Here is a 21,960-nt window from a genome sequence, read left to right as displayed (position 1 = left end):
TACGGGGCCAATTTTTCTGTTGCCTGCAAATTTTCCAATCATGCCTTCTGTATTTAAGATTAAATTATTAATATATACCACAGGCTGAAAGGGAACCAACACTAAGCCCAGTGGAACGTCACTAAAAGCCACTTTCCATTCACAAAATTATCTGTTGACCGTTACAAAATAAAAACCAAAGCAAACGTGGATGCTGTAAATCTGAGATTTCCTAAGACTGGATCTAGAATTGCATTCTCTGCCATTGAACTTGTTATATACTTGCTAAAAGGCTTAAAAAAAGCAGTTCAAGAATTTTGAGCCTTCTGGGCCTTTCAAACTGTTTGCATCCCCGTTAATGTTTAGGAAGTTACAGTCCCCAGGTATTAAGCTCAAGTATTTTTGCACTCATAAATTTTGCTTTTCTATCTCCCTCCAAGTATTGAGGCTCCTCAGTACACAGTCCAGCTGTCCATTTTTCTTTCTGAGCTCAAACTATATTGTCTCATTTAGTGCTTCATTCAGTAGAGCATCCCACTTCACTGATGTAATTCATTGTTTAACCAATAATGCTACACCCCTGCAGTTTTTCTTAATCCCCTTCTTTGTCTTGCTTGAAGACACAATATCCAAGGATGCTGAGATAACATTTTTGCTCCTTGAAGCAAAGTTCCCAATAGAGCAATGATATCATGCTATCATGTACCTCTCTGTGCCCTCAGCTCATCTGTAATTTTTTTGCTATAGTCCTCAAATTTACATATGTATATTTTAATACTGCCATATTCCTTTGCTGTATATTTTGATAGTTTCTGCTTCCTCTGCCTTTATGTCACTGACTAAAATTCTGCCTACTATTTCCTGCCTGAATTTTCACTCAGGTTCCCATCCCACTGCCAGTCTAGCTTATGTTTCTCCCAACAGTACTAGCAAACCTCTCTACTGGATACTTGTCCCAATTCTGTTCAACTATAGGCCGAACAGTGCATGGGTGAGACAGCCTCAAGAAGTAATAAAGTTTAGAATTTTCCTTCAATTTAGCAATTAACTAAACATGACTCTTTAAATTAAGCAAATTTAAGTTTTATTGTAGCCTTTAATAAACTGCATACAAGATCTAAGAAAATTAATGGCTAGATCATTTGTGATTGGCTTAAAACCTTTTATTTGAAGCTTGAGTCAGTTACTTTCTTTAGAACAGATAGAAGCACATATGGGTATCTTGTGACACACTGGTATTGTCTCTACATTTGGGCTAGGAAGTCCATGTTCAAATCTCTCCTGTCCATGGGGGTCTATCATAATATGTCCGAATAGGTCAGCTCGTGAGGTGATTGTGATAATTTAAATTGTCTGAATATACACCGTACTATGCACAAATAAAACAGGCTAAATCCAGACCCACCCATCACATCTACTCTTAATCATCAGTAAAATGATTGAACTATCAATGAAATGTTCGGAAATACCTGCACTAGTTGCTCAGTTTTGTTTCCTTTGGGAATACTGGGCTGTAGACCTCATATAGCTTCAGACTAAACAAAGAGAGAAGGGTTGGGCCTCAGATGTGATGAGAACAGCTTCAAGACACCACATGTGTCAGACAATTAAAGCCAATGTAGATAGTTTCTTGATAGGCAAAGGAAAGATAAATTATTAGAGAAAAGTGGGAATGTGGAATTTGGAACACAAATAGATCAGCTATCACCTTATTTACTTGTGGAGCAGGCTTGAAATGCCAAATGTGCTAATTCTGCTTCTAATTTGTATGTTAGTATTTAATTATCATTTTAATCAAAAAAAAACTAACCATTTTCTGTTGTCAGTCAATGGCATTAACAATGAATCACCATTAATCATCATAATTAACAATAAACTTAACTGGACCAGTTGTATAACACCCGTTTCCCCACAAAACACCCACATTCTTTCCACCAAGCAGAACAGACAAGTAAGGAAGATAATGCAATATACTCTATTTTCCTGAACGAATACAGCTCCAAGAAAATTAATACATTCAAGACAAAGGACCTACTCGATTGGTACCTGATCCATTACCTTAAAGCTTCACTCCCCAAATTACCAATCCACTGTGCCTACCTGTGCACCCATCTACAAAATGCAACGCAGCAACTTGCCAAGTCTTCTTTGTCACAACCCACAACCCACCTATAAGAACAAAGCGCATGGGAATGCCAAGATCTCCAAGTTCTGTTCCAAGTCACACGCCACCCTAGCTTGGAAGTATATTTCAGTTCCATCACTGTCACTGCAGAAAAAGCCTGGGCCTTCTACCTAAAGTATTTAATATATATCACAAAGATGGCAGTAATTCAAGAACATGGCTCATCAATATCTTTTCAAGTATAATTATGGATGAAAAATAACTGACTGGCCAGTAACATCCAGAATAAATGAACGGGAGTGTATTTTTTTTGAAAAGATTCATTCTTACTCTTAATAATTAAAATGAACACTTCCCGAGCAAGAGTTTAGATATTTATGTTTGTAGTTCACCTAAAATGTTTGTATCTGAACTGTTTGACTTTGACTTTAAAAGTTGGTGAGAAATTGTTGTGTTGGATTAAACTTCTAAGAAGATCTGGTATTCCTGAGCATTGGTGAAGATTTGTCTTGATTGAAATATGAATGATTAATAATTTCAAATTTCTGAGCCCTGCTTTTTTGACATTTAATGCAGCTTACAAAGTGTACTTAATATCAGCTATCTAGGATTATTGGAATATTACCAAGGTAAACAGCCACTGTTTCTGTGCTTCAAGCTTACATGTAGCTCTGTGCATCTCTCTACACATGTAAAGTATTATAAAATTGCTGCTCTTATTCTAGCTTTTGTTTTATTTTTGTTTCTACTTCTTAATTCATTATGTGCTTTCCTACTATTTGCCTTCGTGCTTTCCATTTGTGCTGCCAATGTAACAGTACATTGTATTTGAGGCTGGACATGAACCAATCCGTGAAACAGAGGAGAGCATTTATCAGGTACAAACTTTTGATCTGTTTGAGTGATTTTCATAATTAATATAGTGGACACATTCACTCACAAAGATTTATGATCAGTAATTCATTTAGCAATCAAACATGGCTGCAGAATGGAAATTATTCATAACTTATTTGCCTCCAGAAGGCTTACTTTTCAAAATGCAGAGATATTTGTTATATTATTTAAGAGTTAAAACATTGTCATCATAGCTATCAATGTTCATTCCATTTAAAAATTATATTTGACCTGATAGCCAGTAGTTTAAAAATAACTGACACTTTGTTAATGATCATGGTCTAATTGTAGCAAAAACTAATTAATGTTTCAGTATCATAATAAAGTGGTACTTTATGCAAGTTTTAAAGAGTTTCATTTGTGAGATTGTTAGTGTTCCATTAAGATGTCTTTGGTACAAAGCTGAGGATGTTGTAAATAGATCCACTGCAACTACAAACAGAATGGAGGAAGTTATCATCTATAATCTTAAAATAACTACTGACATCAATTTTGTGTTGCAGTTGTCTAGGAAACAAGAAAATAATTCAATCATTTGATGCTGTGACTTTGTAAATGCATTAGCAACAGTTGCTAAGTGGGGCAGCTCTTATAGTGTCGCCAATTTAGTTTCCATGTTAAATTCCCAATGGCCTGAATAACCCTGAGCATTATTTAAACTGGTTGAATTTGTTCAAAATGTCATGCCTGTTGAAATCTTAAAATTGTTTTCTGTTTGCTGTAATTTGTGATACCACTTTCAAATACAGCATTTGTCCTACCGGATTGCAAACAGATACTATGTAATCTGTTTGTAAGCCAAGTACAATCTCTCTATGGTATCATCTTCTCATAGCACTTGATATGGTCGAGAGCAGAGAAATCTGTCCTTGTTACAGTTGATCATTTTAACTAGCTTCCACTGCTCAATGTCCATTTTCCTTTGAGCTGTTTATATTTTACTTGAATCTGTAGAAAAAAATCTATGCATTCCAAATCACATGATAATTTTAAAGAGTAGTTTGTAAAATATTAAATGTTTAACATTGGATGTTATCAACACCAATAATAAATGTATTAAATTTGCAAAGCATTAAATGAAACAATGGGCTGGGTATTATTTATAATTCAATGTCGCTCAGTAAGGTAAATACTTACCACAGTTTTGTGTTGGAAATGTGAAAACAGTTATCAAAATAAAGTCATCACTGTGAAATCATTCTCAGTATACATGCAGAATTGTTATTCTTTCTTCAAAATTTAGTAACAGTCACTATAGCTGGTTTATCCCTATTATCTGATTGAAGTGTCATAGTAACTGTTGGGTAGAGGAGATTTATTGGAACCATGTTGTCAGAAGATGGAATTGTTTTTAAATTTATTAAGAATCCCTGTTTTCAGCATTCTTTCATGTATGTGAGATGATGGACCTGCAGCCAATCTGCTGAGGATAGAATAAATTCACATGGTGCACTTCCGCTGATGTTAAGGATGCAGGTTCTGCCACAGGTGCTGCATGCGAGGTGGCTCTCAGATATCATTGCGGGTTTTTGTTGGTTTTAGTGCCTGATGGTCAGTTACTGTAACCATAGAACACAATGGTAGCATTGGTGATGCCACCATTCAACTCAAGCGTTGGCTTATGTCTGTCAGCTTTGAAAAATCTATGTTCAGGGCATGCCGACCTCCGTGTCACCCACTGGTCTTCTGGTTTCAGCTATCTTGTCTTTCAGAAAGTTCTTCCATCTTGCAAATGTACCCAAGCCAACAAAGTCACATTGGCTTGATGAATGCTAGCAAACGTGGGAAATCTAAATTTGAGAGAACTGTCAAATTTGTAATTTTTAGGAGCATACAACTTTAGTATACTTCAATGTACTGCAGAAATAATAAATAATTAGCAATCACATATTGGTAGTTTCCTTCTACTTTTTTCAATTAATGCAAAATATGAGATTTTATTCTTGTTTGGTTTCTTATTAAATTGATTTAGTTGTTAAAATAAAGCTCATGAGAACTGCATTTTAGTTAAAGCTTTGAGATTTTTTTTCAACTATATAAGGTTTGAGAATGAGATGTATCATATTCGAACATGAAGGCACAGTATGTAATGATGAGCCTGAGTTGTGATGTTCCTCAATCTGCTGAGTTCCTGATCTCAGATACCCTACCTTAATATGGCACTGAGAAGAAAATTGATTTTTCCTGGTGAGAATAAAGTAAGATTGGCCAGAAAACTATTCCAGGCTCTCTTCATGCAAGTGCTTCAGAGAAGTAATGTTGGTGACTGGAAATTGGTCTCTTGGCTCAATAGATTAAAATAAGAAACCTATTCTTTTAACCCCTGTTGCTTTAGTGATAACTGTATAAATTTTCCCTTTAAGAAGAGGAATATTGGAACAGTGAAGTCTACACAATTTTCTCATACAATTCTTTTCAGGTATGAAAGGGGAAAACAATGGAATATTGATAGAGGACCAGTCCAAGTCTGAAAGGTGTGCGTCAGATAACGTCCCTGTTGCTTTCCCCTTTTGCATCGATAGATTATTAGACATTTACCTAAAACTAATGTTTAGTCAAATGTACCTTACTAAGGCAACCAAGCAAAAAATAGCAGAACATCCCGAACTCCTACTAACTAGTTTAGACCATGCTGCTTAAGTGATTTATGAATCCCACCTTCCCATCCCCACACCACACTCCTGACACCTTACAATATTCCTCCTTTTAACCATTTCTAAACAAAATGTAGCATTGGAACCTTACGCTATGAATCAGTGAGTACTGACTAAATTGCTACAATCTTGAATTTTCCATAGCAGTGGTATGATTGTCATTGTTACAGTTTATCCCAAGAATGATATATGTATGGCTATACCAGTCAATACTTTTAAATATTTTCGAAACTTCTTTCTTTTAAAATCATCAACAATTGTATATTTTTGCTAGAGTGTTGTGATAGCATATGATTGTTTATTAGAATATTTGTTTTCTAATTGTTCACTCAGGTACCAACAAGTCAGCAGAAGGAGGGTGTCTATGATGTGCCAAAAAGCCAACCAGTGAGTTAAATGTGGAACTTCTTACTTGTACTTTCTATCTCTATTATTTTACATAATGTCTTGAGTTTACGTTAAAAAATGCAGCCTCTCCCAAGTGTTTCTTTTTCAAATTGATCTACTGTAATATTTGCCCTTATCTAATATCTGGGGTGATGTTTAATTTCCTCAATGTGTGAAGATGAAATCTGCTACAGTGTAACTCTGAAAATTCTAGTAAATTCAGTAATAACTTGCAGCATTTTACTCTAGAGCTAAAATCTAATCAGATGTTTGGGTAGCTCTAATTTGAACAGATCATTGAGTAGTTAGGTCTAATGTGATTGAATTCTTCTAACAAAAATTCAGGTTTTCTTTATTATGAGGTAACGTGTCGAAGGGTACAGGACTACAGTTGTTAGTGAGGTATTGAAACCAGTATCTTAATGCTGCTCAATTGGTTCACAATGACGTTTGAATGATTATTACAACCTTGTTAATCTGCTTAGTCTCTGTGGCTAGATTGTGTCACAACATAACAGTTGCTATGTTTGAAATTGTGATATTGTGCTAAGTAAGGAATTGTCAGTAAGTAAATTTAGCATTATTGGATTACAAGGAAATGGAGAATAGAAAAAAGACATAAGAAAATTCAATAGTTATTTTTCTGTTATTGCTTAGACATTTTATTCATCATCTTTCCTAAAGTTGCCTTCTGATTTACTCGTTTACCATTGAATACAAAAATATCATCTATAACATTCTGTAAAGCACAGCTCCTTCCAAGAGCTGTGCTTTGTAGAATGTTATAGATGATATTTGTCTTCCAAGACAAATACTATTCCAGTATCTGGTGTTCTAATTTCATTCATAAGACATGGCAAGAAACTTGCAAGGAAGCATTTGCACCATAAGTTATCTTTCTGTTTAGACTATTGTTTAACCCCCCTCTCTCTCTTACATATTTTCCTTCAAATCAATGATAACACGGTGTGAGGCTGGATGAACACAGCAGGCCAAGCAGCATCAGAGGAGCAGGAAAGCTTGATGTTTCGGGACGGGACCCTTCTGAAAAATGCTCGGTTTTGCTCTTGTATGGTGGTTTTCTTGGCCTGGCAAACAGGAAGGATCTTGGTTTGCTACATCGTACTTGAGATGATCTTGATGGCCATATACTGGCTGCCTAAGACCTAGAGTGCTTCAAAATGCTGGGGGGTCTGTAAACAGGTACAGACGAGTTTTGAGAAGATTTGTAGCTCAGGTTGAGGTGCTGGATGTGAGTTTGTTTGCTGAGCTGGAAGGTTAGTTTTCAGACGTTTCGTCACCATTCTAGGTAACATCATCAGTGAGCCTCCGACGAAGCTTCGTCGGAGGCTCACTGATGATGTTACCTAGAATGGTGAAGAAACGTCTGAAAACTAACCTTCCAGCTCAGCGAGCAAACTCACATCCAGAACAGGTACAGACATCTGCTCTGTTACCACAGCTTCTTGATGCACTGGAGTCAGTGGCTGAGGGGTTCAGGCAATACTGCGCATTCCCCAGCAGTGCTCAGAGAGAAGCCCACTTCCTTGTAAATCACAACTATGTCTCCCTTCAATCCTGAGAAGCACAAGGACTTGACAGTTACTCCAGGCATCTCACGTCCTCTTGCTTTGCTACTGCTGCATCGAACTCAGAGGAGGTGATGACATTACACACATCTCTGGCATAAGCGGCCTGCCAAATCATTCTCTCCACTACGTCTTGAATTTCTGTATATGAGAAAACATATACACACCTCAGGGATATGGTGTATTAATGGCTTAGTTAGACTCTTCCATCATCTTTGCTTTGGTGCACACAGCCACTGGAAGCTCCACCTGATAGTCTCCTTAGTTCTCATTGTGGCCATGTTGTCAATGACTGTAGTGGTGCACGATCAATCTGCTGTTCAGCATTACTTCCAACTGTCATTGACCTTGGATGCTGCAGCCTTTGTCAGTTGATTGGTGTGCCTGTGCTGTCCTCAACTGTGAGAGTATCTGTGCTAGTGGAGCGTGTAGACAAATGATGCTACATTGCACCCTCTGAGATACCGTCCTCTTCTCTGGAGGTAGTGGGTTGTCTTGATATCTCTCCAGCTATCTGATCTTCAGCATCACCCTTAACTTTTAGAATGTTGAAGAGTTGTGCGCTTCTCATTGCAGCATTCCGACTATCCCTACTGTGAGATAACAAGAACTGTGAATGCAAGAATCAGAGTCAATAAAATGTGGAACTGGAGAAGCACAGCAGGTCAGGCAGCATCAGAGGAGCAGGAAAGTCAACGTTTCAGGATTGATGAAAGGTGTAACCCCGAAATGTCAACTTTTCTGCTCTGCTGATGCTGCTTGATCTGCTGTGTTTTTTCAGCTCCACACAGCATTGTCCCTATTGTGGACTCCATGTGTTCAATGAGGGACATATGAATACTATGCCAGATATATACCAGATACACCCTCATGGCTTTGCATTCATTCCTGTTTCACCATTAACCATAAAGTAGCCACCCTGCTGTTATTTCAGTTCAAATGTTTCATCCACCGTGATGCCCAGGATATACACCAAAGAAAGCCTCCAGTAATTTTGACCTGTTCCTTCATGTTGTCTCCTGCAAACACAAAAATGAACTCTCTTAGTTTTCCTACGATGATAATGTTATGTTCCCAGCTGATGGTACTACTGAACAAATCATGATAGATCATGATTCTCTTAGGTAATGCGATGATGTGGTCATTGACTAAAGCGTAGTTTCACAGGGCTACAGACCTTTTTTCTCTATAACAGTCAAACAGATTTTTATCATACATAGTGGAGAAAAAACAAGTTATTCAGATGCAGGACACTGTTAGAAAAAAAAATCCAGCAGCGCAAAGTCTAATTTATTCCCCAAAACCATCAGATTATAGCAATTCAAGTCTGGAGAAATAATCTCTCTATCTCAATTCTTTAAATTCAGCATAACTGATATTCCACAGTACTGTCCTGTGAACTGAAACCTTGCTACAAGAATACTTACAAAACTAAAAGTTTGGAATTTCTCAGTTTTTGAATATCCTGAAAACTCATCGCCAAACATTCCTCGTCGGGATGATGTAGATACTAAACGTTTCTACTGAGGTAACTGTGCTTTCTCAAAATTGTTTTTATTCTTTTTTAGGAGGGCAGCTATATTTAGTTCTGGCCTCAATCCGGTGCTACAACTTGCCCTAATACATATAATTTCTGGATTTTCTAGGGTAAAATAATCCTTGATGATCCTTAATCAAAAACAAGCAAATGGTCCTCAGTATTGACCACATGCTGCTTCTACTGTCTTGCTTCCTGCCTCTACACAGAGTATGGACAACCCTCATGTCTATTCATCACGAATTGGCTAGTAAACTCACACATTACTAGTCATTTAATGTCTAAATGAAATCTGTACCCACTTCTATTCCTGACCTTGGAACCTGGTTATCCACAAAATCCCCCTAATCAAAAAGAAAGCAGTAAAAGGGAACACAAAGGGAATCACTAAAAGACTTAATCAAGTGTTTTCTGCTGTCACCTTGGCTTTTCAGTTGTCTGAGGAAATAATACTAATATTTCTAACACAATCACATAGAAATTAAACAGTTTCAATAGAAAACCATGCAGAGTTTCCTTTTCTGTATTTTGGAATCTTTTCACCAGCTACGTTTTTTTCCTTCAGGAACTTAGTGCTTGTATTTTAGTTCCTCAGGTAGCACCACCTTTTCCTGAATTTTCTTATTTAATGCCATAAAATTGGACAGCTTCTAACCTCATGGTTTGCACATGATCAAAAGGGTCTTACTTTCAATCCAATTTTTAAAATATGTTATGCTACTCCACAATTTTCTTCTGTGTTTACTTGTTATTGATTTTCCTTTCCTGTATAGTTTCTGGGTCATTAGACCTGATTTTTCAACTGACTTTTGTCATTGTTCCCTGCTGATATTCCAGATTTATTTTGTACATTCTCGTTCATGTCTTATTTCTAGTTTCTACTGGAGTTATGTGCCCTTCTTTTATTCTCTGTAGATACATGATGGACACAGTTGTTAACGTGGAAAATTCCCAAAAGCCAGACTATGTCACAAAAGCTGACACAGTCCCTAGAATGCCTACAACTTATAAGAAGCCTCAAATGGGACCATAAAGTATGCACAAATAAAACATGTGAATGATTATCAATATTCACCTGAAATGTTAGATTATATCCTATAACTAAACTATGCAATAATGTAAATAATGGCAGATTGTGGAATTATGCATTATTTGTAAGTCCTGAAATATAAATTGTTTGAAGATTAAATCACATTGCCCATAAGACATCGTCAATAAAATATAATGGGAAGATTCTTTCACATTACATTACATAGAACATAGAACATGGAACAGTAGAGCGCAGTTCAGGCCCTTCGGCCCACAATGTTGTGCCGAACTTTTACCCTAAACCCAAGGTCTGTCTAAACTCCACCACTAGCCATATGCCTATCTAATAGCCGCTAAAATGCCCCCAACGAGGCCGACTCCACTGCCCTCTCCAGCAATGCATTCCATGCCCTTACCACCCTCTGAGTAAAGAACATACCTCTGATGTCTCCCCGATATCTACCTCCTTTCACTTTAAAACGAGATGGGGGAGCGACAAATTTGGAAAAATCTGTTACAAACTGTGTGTTTAATAACACAAACTAAATATTAGCTTGGCTTGGCCTTGTTAAAACATGTTATTTTTTATATAAGTTAATATTTTCCCTCACCTCTCAGATATTTTACAAAATTATATTTATACTGTTAGTCTATCAGATTCTTGGGATACAATCTTCTGTATTTATCCTGTGCCAGAATAGAAGCACCAGTTGGGTGACTGGAAAGCTGATTCACCAAAACACAGCCATAGCAAAATCTGTCATCTCTAGGTTCCACATCCAATCAGGGTGAGTGAACAAGATGGAATGCCTAAACAAGAGAGAGATGCTAGAAGGACGCACAATTTTAAGAGTGACCGCTTTAAGAGATTGGGTGGTATTCAAGAAACGAGTGGCAAGCAAGAAACTGCTGCAGACAGGTGAAAAATATGGGAAAGCCATACTTCTGCTCTTCATCTCATTGTTGAAGGTTGTGTTGAATTCAGTTAGACAGAAATCCTCTTCCACAGGTAGCAGGAGGCCAGCCTGCCTTATCAAGCAGCTGTAGCTGTTAATAGCGGAGCTGTAGCTACATGAGTATGTTATCCAGACCCTGAATCTAGTGGCAGGTTTTGGAATTTAATGTCATCCTGAGGTCTAACAAGATGTTTGACTCTAAGTTGCAGCTTGCAGGCATTGTTCAATCACTTCCCAAATGGCCTCCTGCACAACATTCCTCGTCAGTACATCTTGCTGTTACACACATATCTTTCTCTTCAGTCCACTCCTCAAATCTCGGTCTAAACAGACAACACTCAAACTCTATGATGTACCTCAGTCTTCATGTGCATGTTCCTATATCACCAATAGCTTTCCACCTGCACATATAACACTTTGCCTTTTCTCATTGCAGAAGAAGAAAGCCCACAGCACCAGGGTGGACCTACTGACATGGCCACCCTAGCCATAATGTAAGAGAAAGAACAGTCCTGGACCTGGTGGGTGTTGGACTGGACAGAGACCTGGTTAATAATTGAGATTAGGGAATAACCTGAGTTGTTCTCAGTTTTTTATTGGAATAAACCATCACATTATTCCTGAGCACAGGTACACAATGCAGAGACACACAGTTTGCCAAGTACAGCATCACAGAAAAATAGGATGGCACATGATGAGAAGCATGTGGCATATATACAGAAGGTGCTAAAGACAGAGAATGCAATGGAAGGTTCCTATCGAAAGCTGCAGGACATTCTAAGGTCTAGCAGCTTTGTACAAATGCTAAGGCTTGGGAATTACACACAAAATTATTACTTGTCAACAGTTTGGGAAGCATGTGTTTCTGTCAGCCTTTCCTGAAGCACTGTGCACCCTAGGAGAGAAAACAGAAGAGTCCATCTTTCAAGTGAGTGTTATGATGTCTCAGAACTTTGCACTGTTGACCACTTGAAGAGTGGACAAACAAATGGAGGATCAAATATGGCAGACAACAGAGTGCAACCTGGACCACATCCATGGCCTCTACATTCTGAAGAAGAGTCACTGGACTCAAAATGTTAACTCTGTTCTCTCTCTATACAGATGGTGCCAGCTGTGTTTTTCTAGGAGTTTCTGTTTTAGTTTACAAATACCAAAAGAACTGTTGGATGGTGTAAATCAGGAACAAAAACAGAAGTTGCTGGAAAAACTCAGCAGGTCTGGCAGCATCTGTGAAGAAAAATTGGAGTTAACGTTTTGGGTCGGGTGAGCTCTCCATGCCTGCTGACCTTTTCCGGCAACTTCTGTTTTTGTTCTGTTTTTGTTTGTTATTGAATTATGACTTGACATTTTTAAGCCTTTAAAATATAAATTAGCTCCGCATGAGATACATAAAAAGCTTTAAAGGTTCAGACATTGAATTCCTTGATAAGTTTAACTTAGTGCTTCCCTTGCCTTCCTCGCCAAACTGATCTATCCCTCTGAATTCATTGGTCTGAGTTGGAATAGGGTTCTGCAAGATGCTATGTGTTGTAAGATGCCTTATTCAAGCATTATCTTTCAGATCTTTTCTGTGACATTTGCACATTCTTACTTGCCACTGATATTGCTGAAGGAGCCTTTCGCTGTCTGCTGTCCTCTGGAAACTTGGTGCAACCTATAACACTGACTGCTGTTTCAATTTAGGTCAGATGTTTCAAAGGTTTAACTTTGAATTCCCCACCTCTGTAATTCAAGTCCACAGTAGATTTAACCTGATAATTAAAAGTCAAAATTTGATCGTCCATTTTAATGACTATCAGACTTTGTGCCTATGGCTCAGTATGCTGTGGTTGGCTCGCTCGCCAAGCTGGTTCATTCGTTTACCGATATTTCATTTCTGGTACCAGAGAAGAAGAAAAGAACAAACAGCTCCCATTCCTGGACATGATGGTAGAACACAGGGCCAACAGAGAATTTCTGACCAATGTACACAGAAAGGCCACACATATGGATAAGTTCTAAACTTTAATAATAACACCCACAAATGGAGTTGTATGAAAACTCTATTCATAACAAGCCACAACACACTGCAGCAACCTAAAACTATGCCAAAATGAAGAAGGATACCTCCACCAAGTATTTAAAGACAATGGATACCCTAACATGGATTTGATGATGCCTGTCACACAAATAACAACAGGAAAATATAGTACACCCCAATATACTTGTCACATTACTATACATCAAACTATTTCTGAACTAAGCACAAAATTCCTACAGCCACTGGGCATCAGAGTGGCACACAAACCTACATCAAATCTACACACCTGTTAATAAGAACCAAAGACCCCTTACCCACTATGAGCAGAACCAATGTAATATACAAGATTCCATACAAGGACTGCAACAAACATTACATTGTATAGACAGGAAGAATACATGAACACCAACTAGCAACAAAAAGACTCAACCAATATTAGCTCGTCTCCATACATACAAAAGAGGACCACCAGTTCGATTGGGACAACATCAAAATCTAGGACAAGCCAAACAGAGAGAAACACGGGAATTCCTAGAGGCCTGATTCTCCACCAAGAAGGCCATCAGTAAACACACAGAATTAGACTCTATATACACGTCACTACAAAGAAAAACCGGAAATGAGGTAATCAACTCCAACAGACCCCAGAGTTTAAATAGCAAGTGGGAAAATACAACAGCGCTTCATCGGAGACTGCACTGATATGTTACCCAGCAGGGTAATGAAACATGTGTCAACTAATGAACCAGCTCGGTGAGCAAGCCAACCACAGCATCTACAACTCAAGTTACAAATCTACTCAAGAATATTATGGTTCAGTATCTCACCACACAGCACATTTAATCCCGAAACTTGCTGGCATTATGTTTTAGAATGACACCATGCAGCACATTTAATCTAAGATTTCTCTATGTCTGTAGTTCAGTAAGACACAGTAGAGCACATTTCATCTTTGACCTTGCTATTTGTATGAGTTGGACTCAAATGATGTGCTTACCTATTGGGATCGATGGATCTGCACTGATGCTTCAAATCTCAAATAATATGATTCTTTTAAACATTTGAATAATTGGTTTAACTGCAGAGGTTGGAACATTGACAGAATCAGTTGCAGTTTAAATTGGATTCTGCTGAGGAGAGATGCTTCTTACTATTCTGAACCTCTTGAGAACAGTAGCTATACCTTCCAAATTCATGAAAGCAGAGCTCTTGCTAACTAAAGGCTCCAATGAACAATAAAAGAAGGAAAATTAAAGCAATTAAGAGTAGTATCTCCTTTCAATCAACAAATTTATACTTTAGTAAGAGCAATTTCTTTTATTGGATATGAAAAATCCATTTTGAATTGAGTTGCATGATATTTACTGCTGAAGTAAATACATTTTAAATTAAGATTAGTTTCATTCTTGAGAAATTATGGTATTGGTTGTCAGCCAGTTTCAAACACAGTTTCAATTCTTAGTGCACAACTTTCATTACAAATCAAGGTCCATTTCTCAAATGTGAAAATAACCTTACTTTTACAGTGATTGATTCATCTGAATAAGACTGATAAAGTTTTTGCCTCTTATTAAATAGATTAGCTGTCTACAGCATGGAGTATATAGGAAAGAGGGAAGATTAGCCTAAAAAAAGCCAAAGAACTACGGATTCTGGCAATTGGAAACAAAAACAGAAATTACTGGAAAAAAACTCTGCATCTATGCAGAGAAAGCACAACTTCAGGTCCAGTGACCCTTCGTTAGAACTCAGATGATTAGCTTAATGCCAGCATCACACCATACTGTACTTTTCCACCTGATTATTTCATAAAACTTCATAAAAGGACATTTCATCTGAGTCCTTTATAACGTCTCCTGAATCTGTCCTCTTTAATATAGAAATTGTGTTTAATCAACTCTGGCTCACTACATATTCAATTCCAACTGAAGAAAATCTGATTAAACTTTTACTAAATGTAATTCTTTTGTCTTGCCAGTGCTCAGTTGAATTCAATGGAGTCCAGTAACTTTGCAAAGGAAGTTTGAACTATCATTTGTTAACTGAAAGAATTATGCTGCAGGATTTCATATTTTAAAACAAAAATCTTTACTGTGAAGAGTGAAATAATGCAAATACTGCTAACTTTGCATTATATTTCATAAGCACTTATTCTATGAGCCCTAAGTTTCAACAGAACATCCCCTCTTCTGCTGTTAATTCCACCTAAGAATTCCCTAAACTTTATGTAATCTAAAGGTTCATTCACTTCTCCTGGAACCAAAGAATGATGTTTCACAGCTTTCAAAAATTCACTTTGATTCACTTCAATGCTGCTACAATTCTAGGTGACATGAGATTTCTCAGGAACCTTTCACAAGCGTTAGATGCAATAACCCTCCAAGTCTCCTAAAACACCTCACAATTGTTGACAGCCTCTGGCTCCCCTCACTCCAGCTCTGAATTTGCTTGTCTCAAATCTGCCTCCAGGTTGACTTGAATTGTCTTTCCTGTGCAAAAATCTCACAGATGAACTGAAAACAAAAGGGTATCTTCCTGTATAATTTATTTTGATAGCAATGTGTCATTACTGGGATACTCCAGATAGAAATTTAAACAATTTAGCTCCAACTCTTCAGACCTTCCACTTGATCTTCAAAGTGGATACTTTAAGATCTCCTCTTGTTTACTGATTATTTTCAAACTTTCTTTTTTTCTGGACAATTGGATAAATAATGTCAACCTCTAATAGAAATTACTGCAGCCTTACCTGGCTTATTGGCTACATTAAGAAGCTAAGAGAAAGCCACATGCTATTTTATTGTTTTCACAGTGTGAACCATCTTTTGAACTGTAATTATCTTTGGTATATTTATCAAATTTCTTAAGTTAGGGTCTTTCATTTATCTTATGTTTCAAAAACAAAACCCCAGACTAAAATTTGAATCATGAAATGATGTATTTAATTGCCTGGTGGAGAAGAGGGGGAGTGGTGACAGCTTAATACTGAATTATAAATCTCGACACTTTCTCCTCTAGAACAGCGAAACCACTGACATTATTAAGTACAAGAGTGATGGTCATGCAAGTTATACTTAGTTGGGTGCATTATGGCATTTTAGATTAAATAGTTTACAGGGGTGGAAGATGGCTAGGAAGGTTATGACAAAAATTCAGCTGCATTAGGAGGCAGCTGTATAATGGTATTGTAACTGGATTAGAAATCCAGAATCCGAAGTTCATGGAGACATGGGTTCAATTCCCATCATGCCACATAGTGAAATTTGAGATAAAATCTGAAATTGATTATGGTGGCCATGTAAGAACTGTCAATTGGTATACGAATCAATCTGGTTCATTAATGCTGTTTAGGAAAGGAAAGGCAATCTGCCATTCTTGCCTGACCTGTCTTACTTGTGACACCAGACAGGCAGAAATGTGGTTTATTCTTAATTGCCCTCTGAAATGGCTGAGAGAGCAAATCAGATTAAGACCAATTAGGCCTTGCCAGCATTGCCCCAGCCCCATATAATTTTTTTTTAAAAGGTTACAAATGTATAAAGTAGCATTTTGGACTTTATGCTGACAACCATATGCTGAGGAGAGAAGTGGACTTCAAAAGGCTCAGGGAGCAATGGGTGGATGTTCTGACACTTTGTTTTCTTTATGGTATTACTCCTACATTTCACCATGAAATAAATTTCTGTAGCAGTTGTCTTCTGCAAGTTGTCTTGTTTGTAAATAGCAGTCTCTTTTACTTTAATGTTCAAGCATTTTACCAAAATGCTTGCATCATACTTATGAAGATGGAACTCGTATAACGCAGGCAGATTTCCAAGAGAAATAAATTGCATTTGAGATAATTAAAGTAGGATGCAACATCAATTTATGTGGAGAAAAATATAACGTCAATAAACCTAAAGGAAAAAAGAACCAAATGATCCTTGATTTTAGAACTGAAACATAGATCTAAATATTTATAGGGATGTTAATTTTAGATGAAATTAAATGAAGCATTTCAGCAGTCATTAGCATATCCAAGCTGATCTCCTAAATGATGCCAACCACAACAGCTTGTGGTTAGGATTAGAGATAATAGGAACTGCAGATGCTGGAGATTCCGAGAGAATGAGATGTAGAGCTGGATGAACACAGCAGGTCAAGCAGCATCTTAGGAGCAGGAAAGCTGACGTTTCGGGCCTCGACCCTTCATCTGAAAGGTCGAGGCCCGAAACGTCAGCTTTCCTGCTCCTAAGATGCTACTTGGCCTGCTGTGTTTATCCAGCTCTACATCTTGTTATCTGTGGTTAGGATTATTTGTTTCCAACATCCTCTTTCCTTTACCGAGGCTAAACGCTTACTTGGTCTACAGCTGTAGCAGGAAACCACAAGGGAGTCTTAATGTGAATCTTAAACATAATTAGTTTAGTACATGATAGCAGTCAGGTACAAGTAGTAAGTTAGATATTGTTCCTAAGATTAGGAGGAGACCTGTGGATATAGGTCTTCACTCTAAAACATCCTAAAATATTTTGTCTTTCCAATTCCCCTTCATCATCAGTTTGGGTTGAGCTTAATGCATTCTCAAGCATTAACTCTTTCAGAAATATTACCTACGCAGCATCAAGTACCCTGCTGTCCCTTCTTGATGAGAGATGATATGTGGGGCATCCAACTAGATAAAGTTGTTCCTCGTGAAAAAAACTGGCAAATTCTATCTCAAGATCTTCCACTCAAGCATCCCTGATATTGAAACAAGTTTCAGAGCTGTTTCAGTCTGTTGAATGTATATGAAATGCAGATACATTCATTGCTTTCTTCCTGTTTATAAAGTGAGTTAGTCGTCTTTTATCAAAATTGGAAGCACAAGTGCTATAAATTCAGTTATCACAATCTGAGAACTAGGTATGTATACTAAAAGTACCTAATATAACCGATGCCTGATACATACAGTATATCACATTCACTCTACCAGATTGCGGTTTGGGAAGGCTTTAATATTTGGGCAACCTATGCAGTAAAGTATTCCTGAATCCTATGTCCAGCTACCAATTTCCTTTAAAGAACACGTCTGTTTCTGTGGGGTGGGATGAAGTTTGGCGAGTTGACACAGTTAAACTATCTTATTACCTGCTTTTATGTTCTACTAAGAATTTTACGAATTCACTGAAAATAAATGGCAGTTTTATTAATCATATTTACTGTGTTATCTGAGCAACTGTTACATTTGAGAAAAACGGCATAAAATGGTATATTAATAAGGCACAGCACTTTGCAACATCCAAAGTGGTTCAGGCTGTGTAATTTCCTTGAGATGTCAAGATGATGCACCAGCTCTTTGTTAGTATTAGCATTTAATGAGCATCTGTATATGGTGAGTGGAGCGCAGTGTGTGTATTTAACCACCCATGAACAGAACTTCACTTCCCTAACCAAGAGGTAATGCAGATGCAGCAGCATCATTCAGGTTGGTTGACCCCATGTCAGGAAAAAGAATTAAAACAACGTCCTAAGCCTGAACAAGCCACTTAAATTGTAATTCTGCACTGGTTTCAAAAGTAATGTGTTGCTGATTAACTGGTATGAAACATCACTGGCAATTTGCTGTTGATATCTGCTGCACGCTCTTAGTAATTTGTCCCTATTTCCAATTTGTGGACATCCAACTTCAATACATGTGTATAAGTGAAATACTTTGCATTGGACAGTCCAATTGAGATTACGAGCTGGCACATGCAGATTGTCACTCCGTTGTATTTTTTTATATGAGAGACCTCCACATTTTTGATAAGACATTCTGGTCAGGGTTCCTTCAGAGCCGCGGAGCTGTACTACTAGTCTGACGTTTCTTTTCTACTAATAAACTGGCATGCCCATTTTCACAGCAGTCAAATGCATTCTTTGGAATTTAAAGGCCCAGAATCATAGCTGGCCACTTTGACAGCTGCTGTTAAAGTAAGTAAATAAGCTAAGTGTGAAGTTAGGGTGCTGTGCAGAGTGCCAAGTAAATCATGTGCCAGAAAAATACTGTGCCACACAAGATCTCTTGGTCGAGTGCCAAATAACGAGGGTGCTGGCTTGGTAAGATGTCTGGATGTCAGGTAAGCAGGATGCTAGCTGGATAGAGTGCAAGGTGGAATGGGTCCAGGTAAGTGATGCAACAATTAGGGTCAATTGAGGTGGGTGGGCAAAAATGGATCCTGTGGATATGGGTAAGGTGGTGGGTGTTGGTAAGGTGATGGATTCTTATGGTCTTATAACTGAAATGAGACGACATTTCTTCAGCCAGAGAGTCGTGGGCTTGTGGATTTCATTGCCACGGAGTGCAGTGGAGGCCGGGACGTTGGATGCCTTCAAGGCAGAAATGGACAAATTCTTGATCTCAGAAGGAATCAAGGGCTACGGGGAGAGTGCAGGGAAGTGGAGTTGAAATGCCCATCAGCCATGATTTAAATGGTGGAGTGGACTTGATGGGCCGAAATGCCTTACTTCCACTCCTATATCTTATGGTCTTATGGTTGAGTCAAGAGTGGGGCTTGAATCTAGCAAAGGGGAGGGGGAGCCATCGGATCCCGGAGATTGAGGTAGATCAGGTCCAGAGCAGAGAAGGAGGGGCAGGGATAGGGGAATAGGTCCAAAGTGGAATCTATTAGGACAGAAAGGGAGGGAGTGGTCTGGATTCGGTGAAGATGGATAAGGTTCCAGGGTGGTGTGGGTTAAAAGGGGGCCGTGTCCCAAGGAGTGAAGCATTCCAACGGTTGAAATAGGGATCCGTCAAGAGCAAGGAAGGGGCTTTGTTTTGGGTATTGTGGGGGAGGGGGAGGTGGTGATGAGGGGGTTCAGTCTTGTTGAATAGCTGGTCAGGTCTGGAGTGGACAGAGAATGACTGCAGATTCAATACCACTACTGTCCTAATGCCTGAAAACAATACCTATGAGCCATGTTATATTGATTGATAATAAGTAGGAGGGAAGGCAGCTTACACTCAAATGCAATGCTGATATTGGGGGCGAGTAGTGGGTACAACAGCAAGGAGCAGCAGAAGAAAGAAGCCAGACTCCCTAGTACCATTGACCTCTCTGATAAGGATGTGTGCACAGAAAGCACTGCAGCTATCTCCGGGTGAATAAATGACATTGCATGACCAGGGAAACAGATACCTACATCTGCCACCTCTGTAGACAGATCTGCAGCTAGTTTCAAAGGAAGCACAATTCCTGCCACACTGAAAATCCCAGCTACACCAAACTTACTAGTCACCAGCTCCTTCCAAAGCTCAACTGGAGACCTGTGCGACTTCTTCCAATCTGCAGCTCACAAGTGCATTCATAAATTCACAGATACTCTATACCCAAAGATAAAAATGCTAAAAGAAATCATGCTTGGGAATGCATGTCCTGCCTTTACAGGATCTCCATTTTGAAATATACATGATGAGGTAAGCCAATATTTCATTTAAAAATTTTTATTATTTATTATCTTCCGAGTGGCAAGGTTATTCAGTTTGTGCAGTTCAGCAAGGGCCAGACAGCCAAACTGCCTAATCCTTGGGATTTGCAGTGGGCTCTGGCTCCCCTTAGGTATAAGGCCCTGCATACCATACAAAAAGGAGACAGTGGTCAGTGCAAAGACAGCCACCACACAATGCTACAATGCAGCCCATGTCATCATTGAACTGACAAATAGTTGCTTGAAAATGCGCTTCTGTTGCCAGGGCCATGCAGGAGGAGCACTCCAGTAGCTCACTAGACAGGCTGTCCTAAATAATAATTGTTTGCTGCAGCCTGCACAACCAAGCTGAACCATGGAGTGAGAAGTTAGCGTGTGGGGAGATTGATTAGATACCTATCTGTTTGGACAAAGAAGAGGACAGCCCAGTGGAGATGCTGAGGAAGTCAGTGCTGCTGCTGTGGATACTGTAGAAGCCAAGATAGTTGTGAGATAAGGTCCACAAAACCTAAGAGACATTAAGTATGAGAACAAATGACAATACTTATCTATTAATCAACACTGAGAAGTAATAGTCAGTTGTCATCCATCACAATGTTGCCCTAAGGGGAATATTTATTAGCTAGAGGTAATACTGTACTTTGCTCTGCGGGTTATACATTGCACATCTCTTTGTTCCCTTTGCACCAATAAACACCTACTCAATTTGATAGACAATGCATCAGGTTGTTGTATATGCTTATATGGTTTTGGTACTTGTTTAACACAGGCCTTGATTTGCAAGGACCATTTTATTATCACAATGATTTAGACAGGCTATACCATGATGAATGGCTCATGAAATAAAACCACTTAATTACTGCTCATGCTATTAAGCAATTTTCATTTTCCCAGATGACGCCATTGAATGAGACCTCAACATCGTGCTGTGTACCTAAAATGCGTGAGAGGGTTCAGGCTTCTCACATAAATGGAATGAGAACAGAGGAAAGTATAAAAAAGTTGTGCATTTAATTTACAATAACGTAGTTTATAAAAGATTAACATCTGTAGCTCAAAAGTGAATTCAGTATTCTTTCATGTTTATGTGATAATGGGAACTGCAGATGCTGGAGAATCCAAGATAACAAAGTGTGAAGATGTATGAACACAGCTGGCCAAGCAGCATCTCAGGAGCACAAAAGCTGTGTTCATCCAGCTTCACACTTTGTTATCTTCTTTCATGTTTCTGTTGCTTCCACTTGCAGGCCTGATTTGTCATCTCACCATAGGTGGGTTTGGTGAGCATCCTCTGGTGGCTCGGGACCTGGAGGGTTCCAGCCTGCTGGAGGTGTCCTGTAGAGGTTCGGGTGCAATCTC

The 21,960-nt window shown here is 38.5% G+C and overlaps 1 protein-coding gene across 1 annotated transcript in view; it reads left to right on the top strand.

Moving 5' to 3' along the window:
* dab1a (DAB adaptor protein 1a) overlaps positions 1–21,960 on the top strand; it is a 400,410-nt gene that overhangs the window by 295,876 nt on the left and 82,574 nt on the right. Inside the window, exons 8-9 of the mRNA XM_059647688.1 lie at positions 2,923–2,982; positions 5,986–6,039. Coding sequence (XP_059503671.1) covers positions 2,923–2,982; positions 5,986–6,039 — 114 coding nt within the window. The remainder of the gene's footprint in view (positions 1–2,922; positions 2,983–5,985; positions 6,040–21,960) is intronic.

The sequence above is a fragment of the Stegostoma tigrinum genome, chromosome 8, assembly GCF_030684315.1.
Source record: "Stegostoma tigrinum isolate sSteTig4 chromosome 8, sSteTig4.hap1, whole genome shotgun sequence".
Lineage (NCBI taxonomy): Eukaryota > Metazoa > Chordata > Chondrichthyes > Orectolobiformes > Stegostomatidae > Stegostoma > Stegostoma tigrinum.
This window is presented reverse-complemented; position numbering and strand designations above follow the sequence as displayed.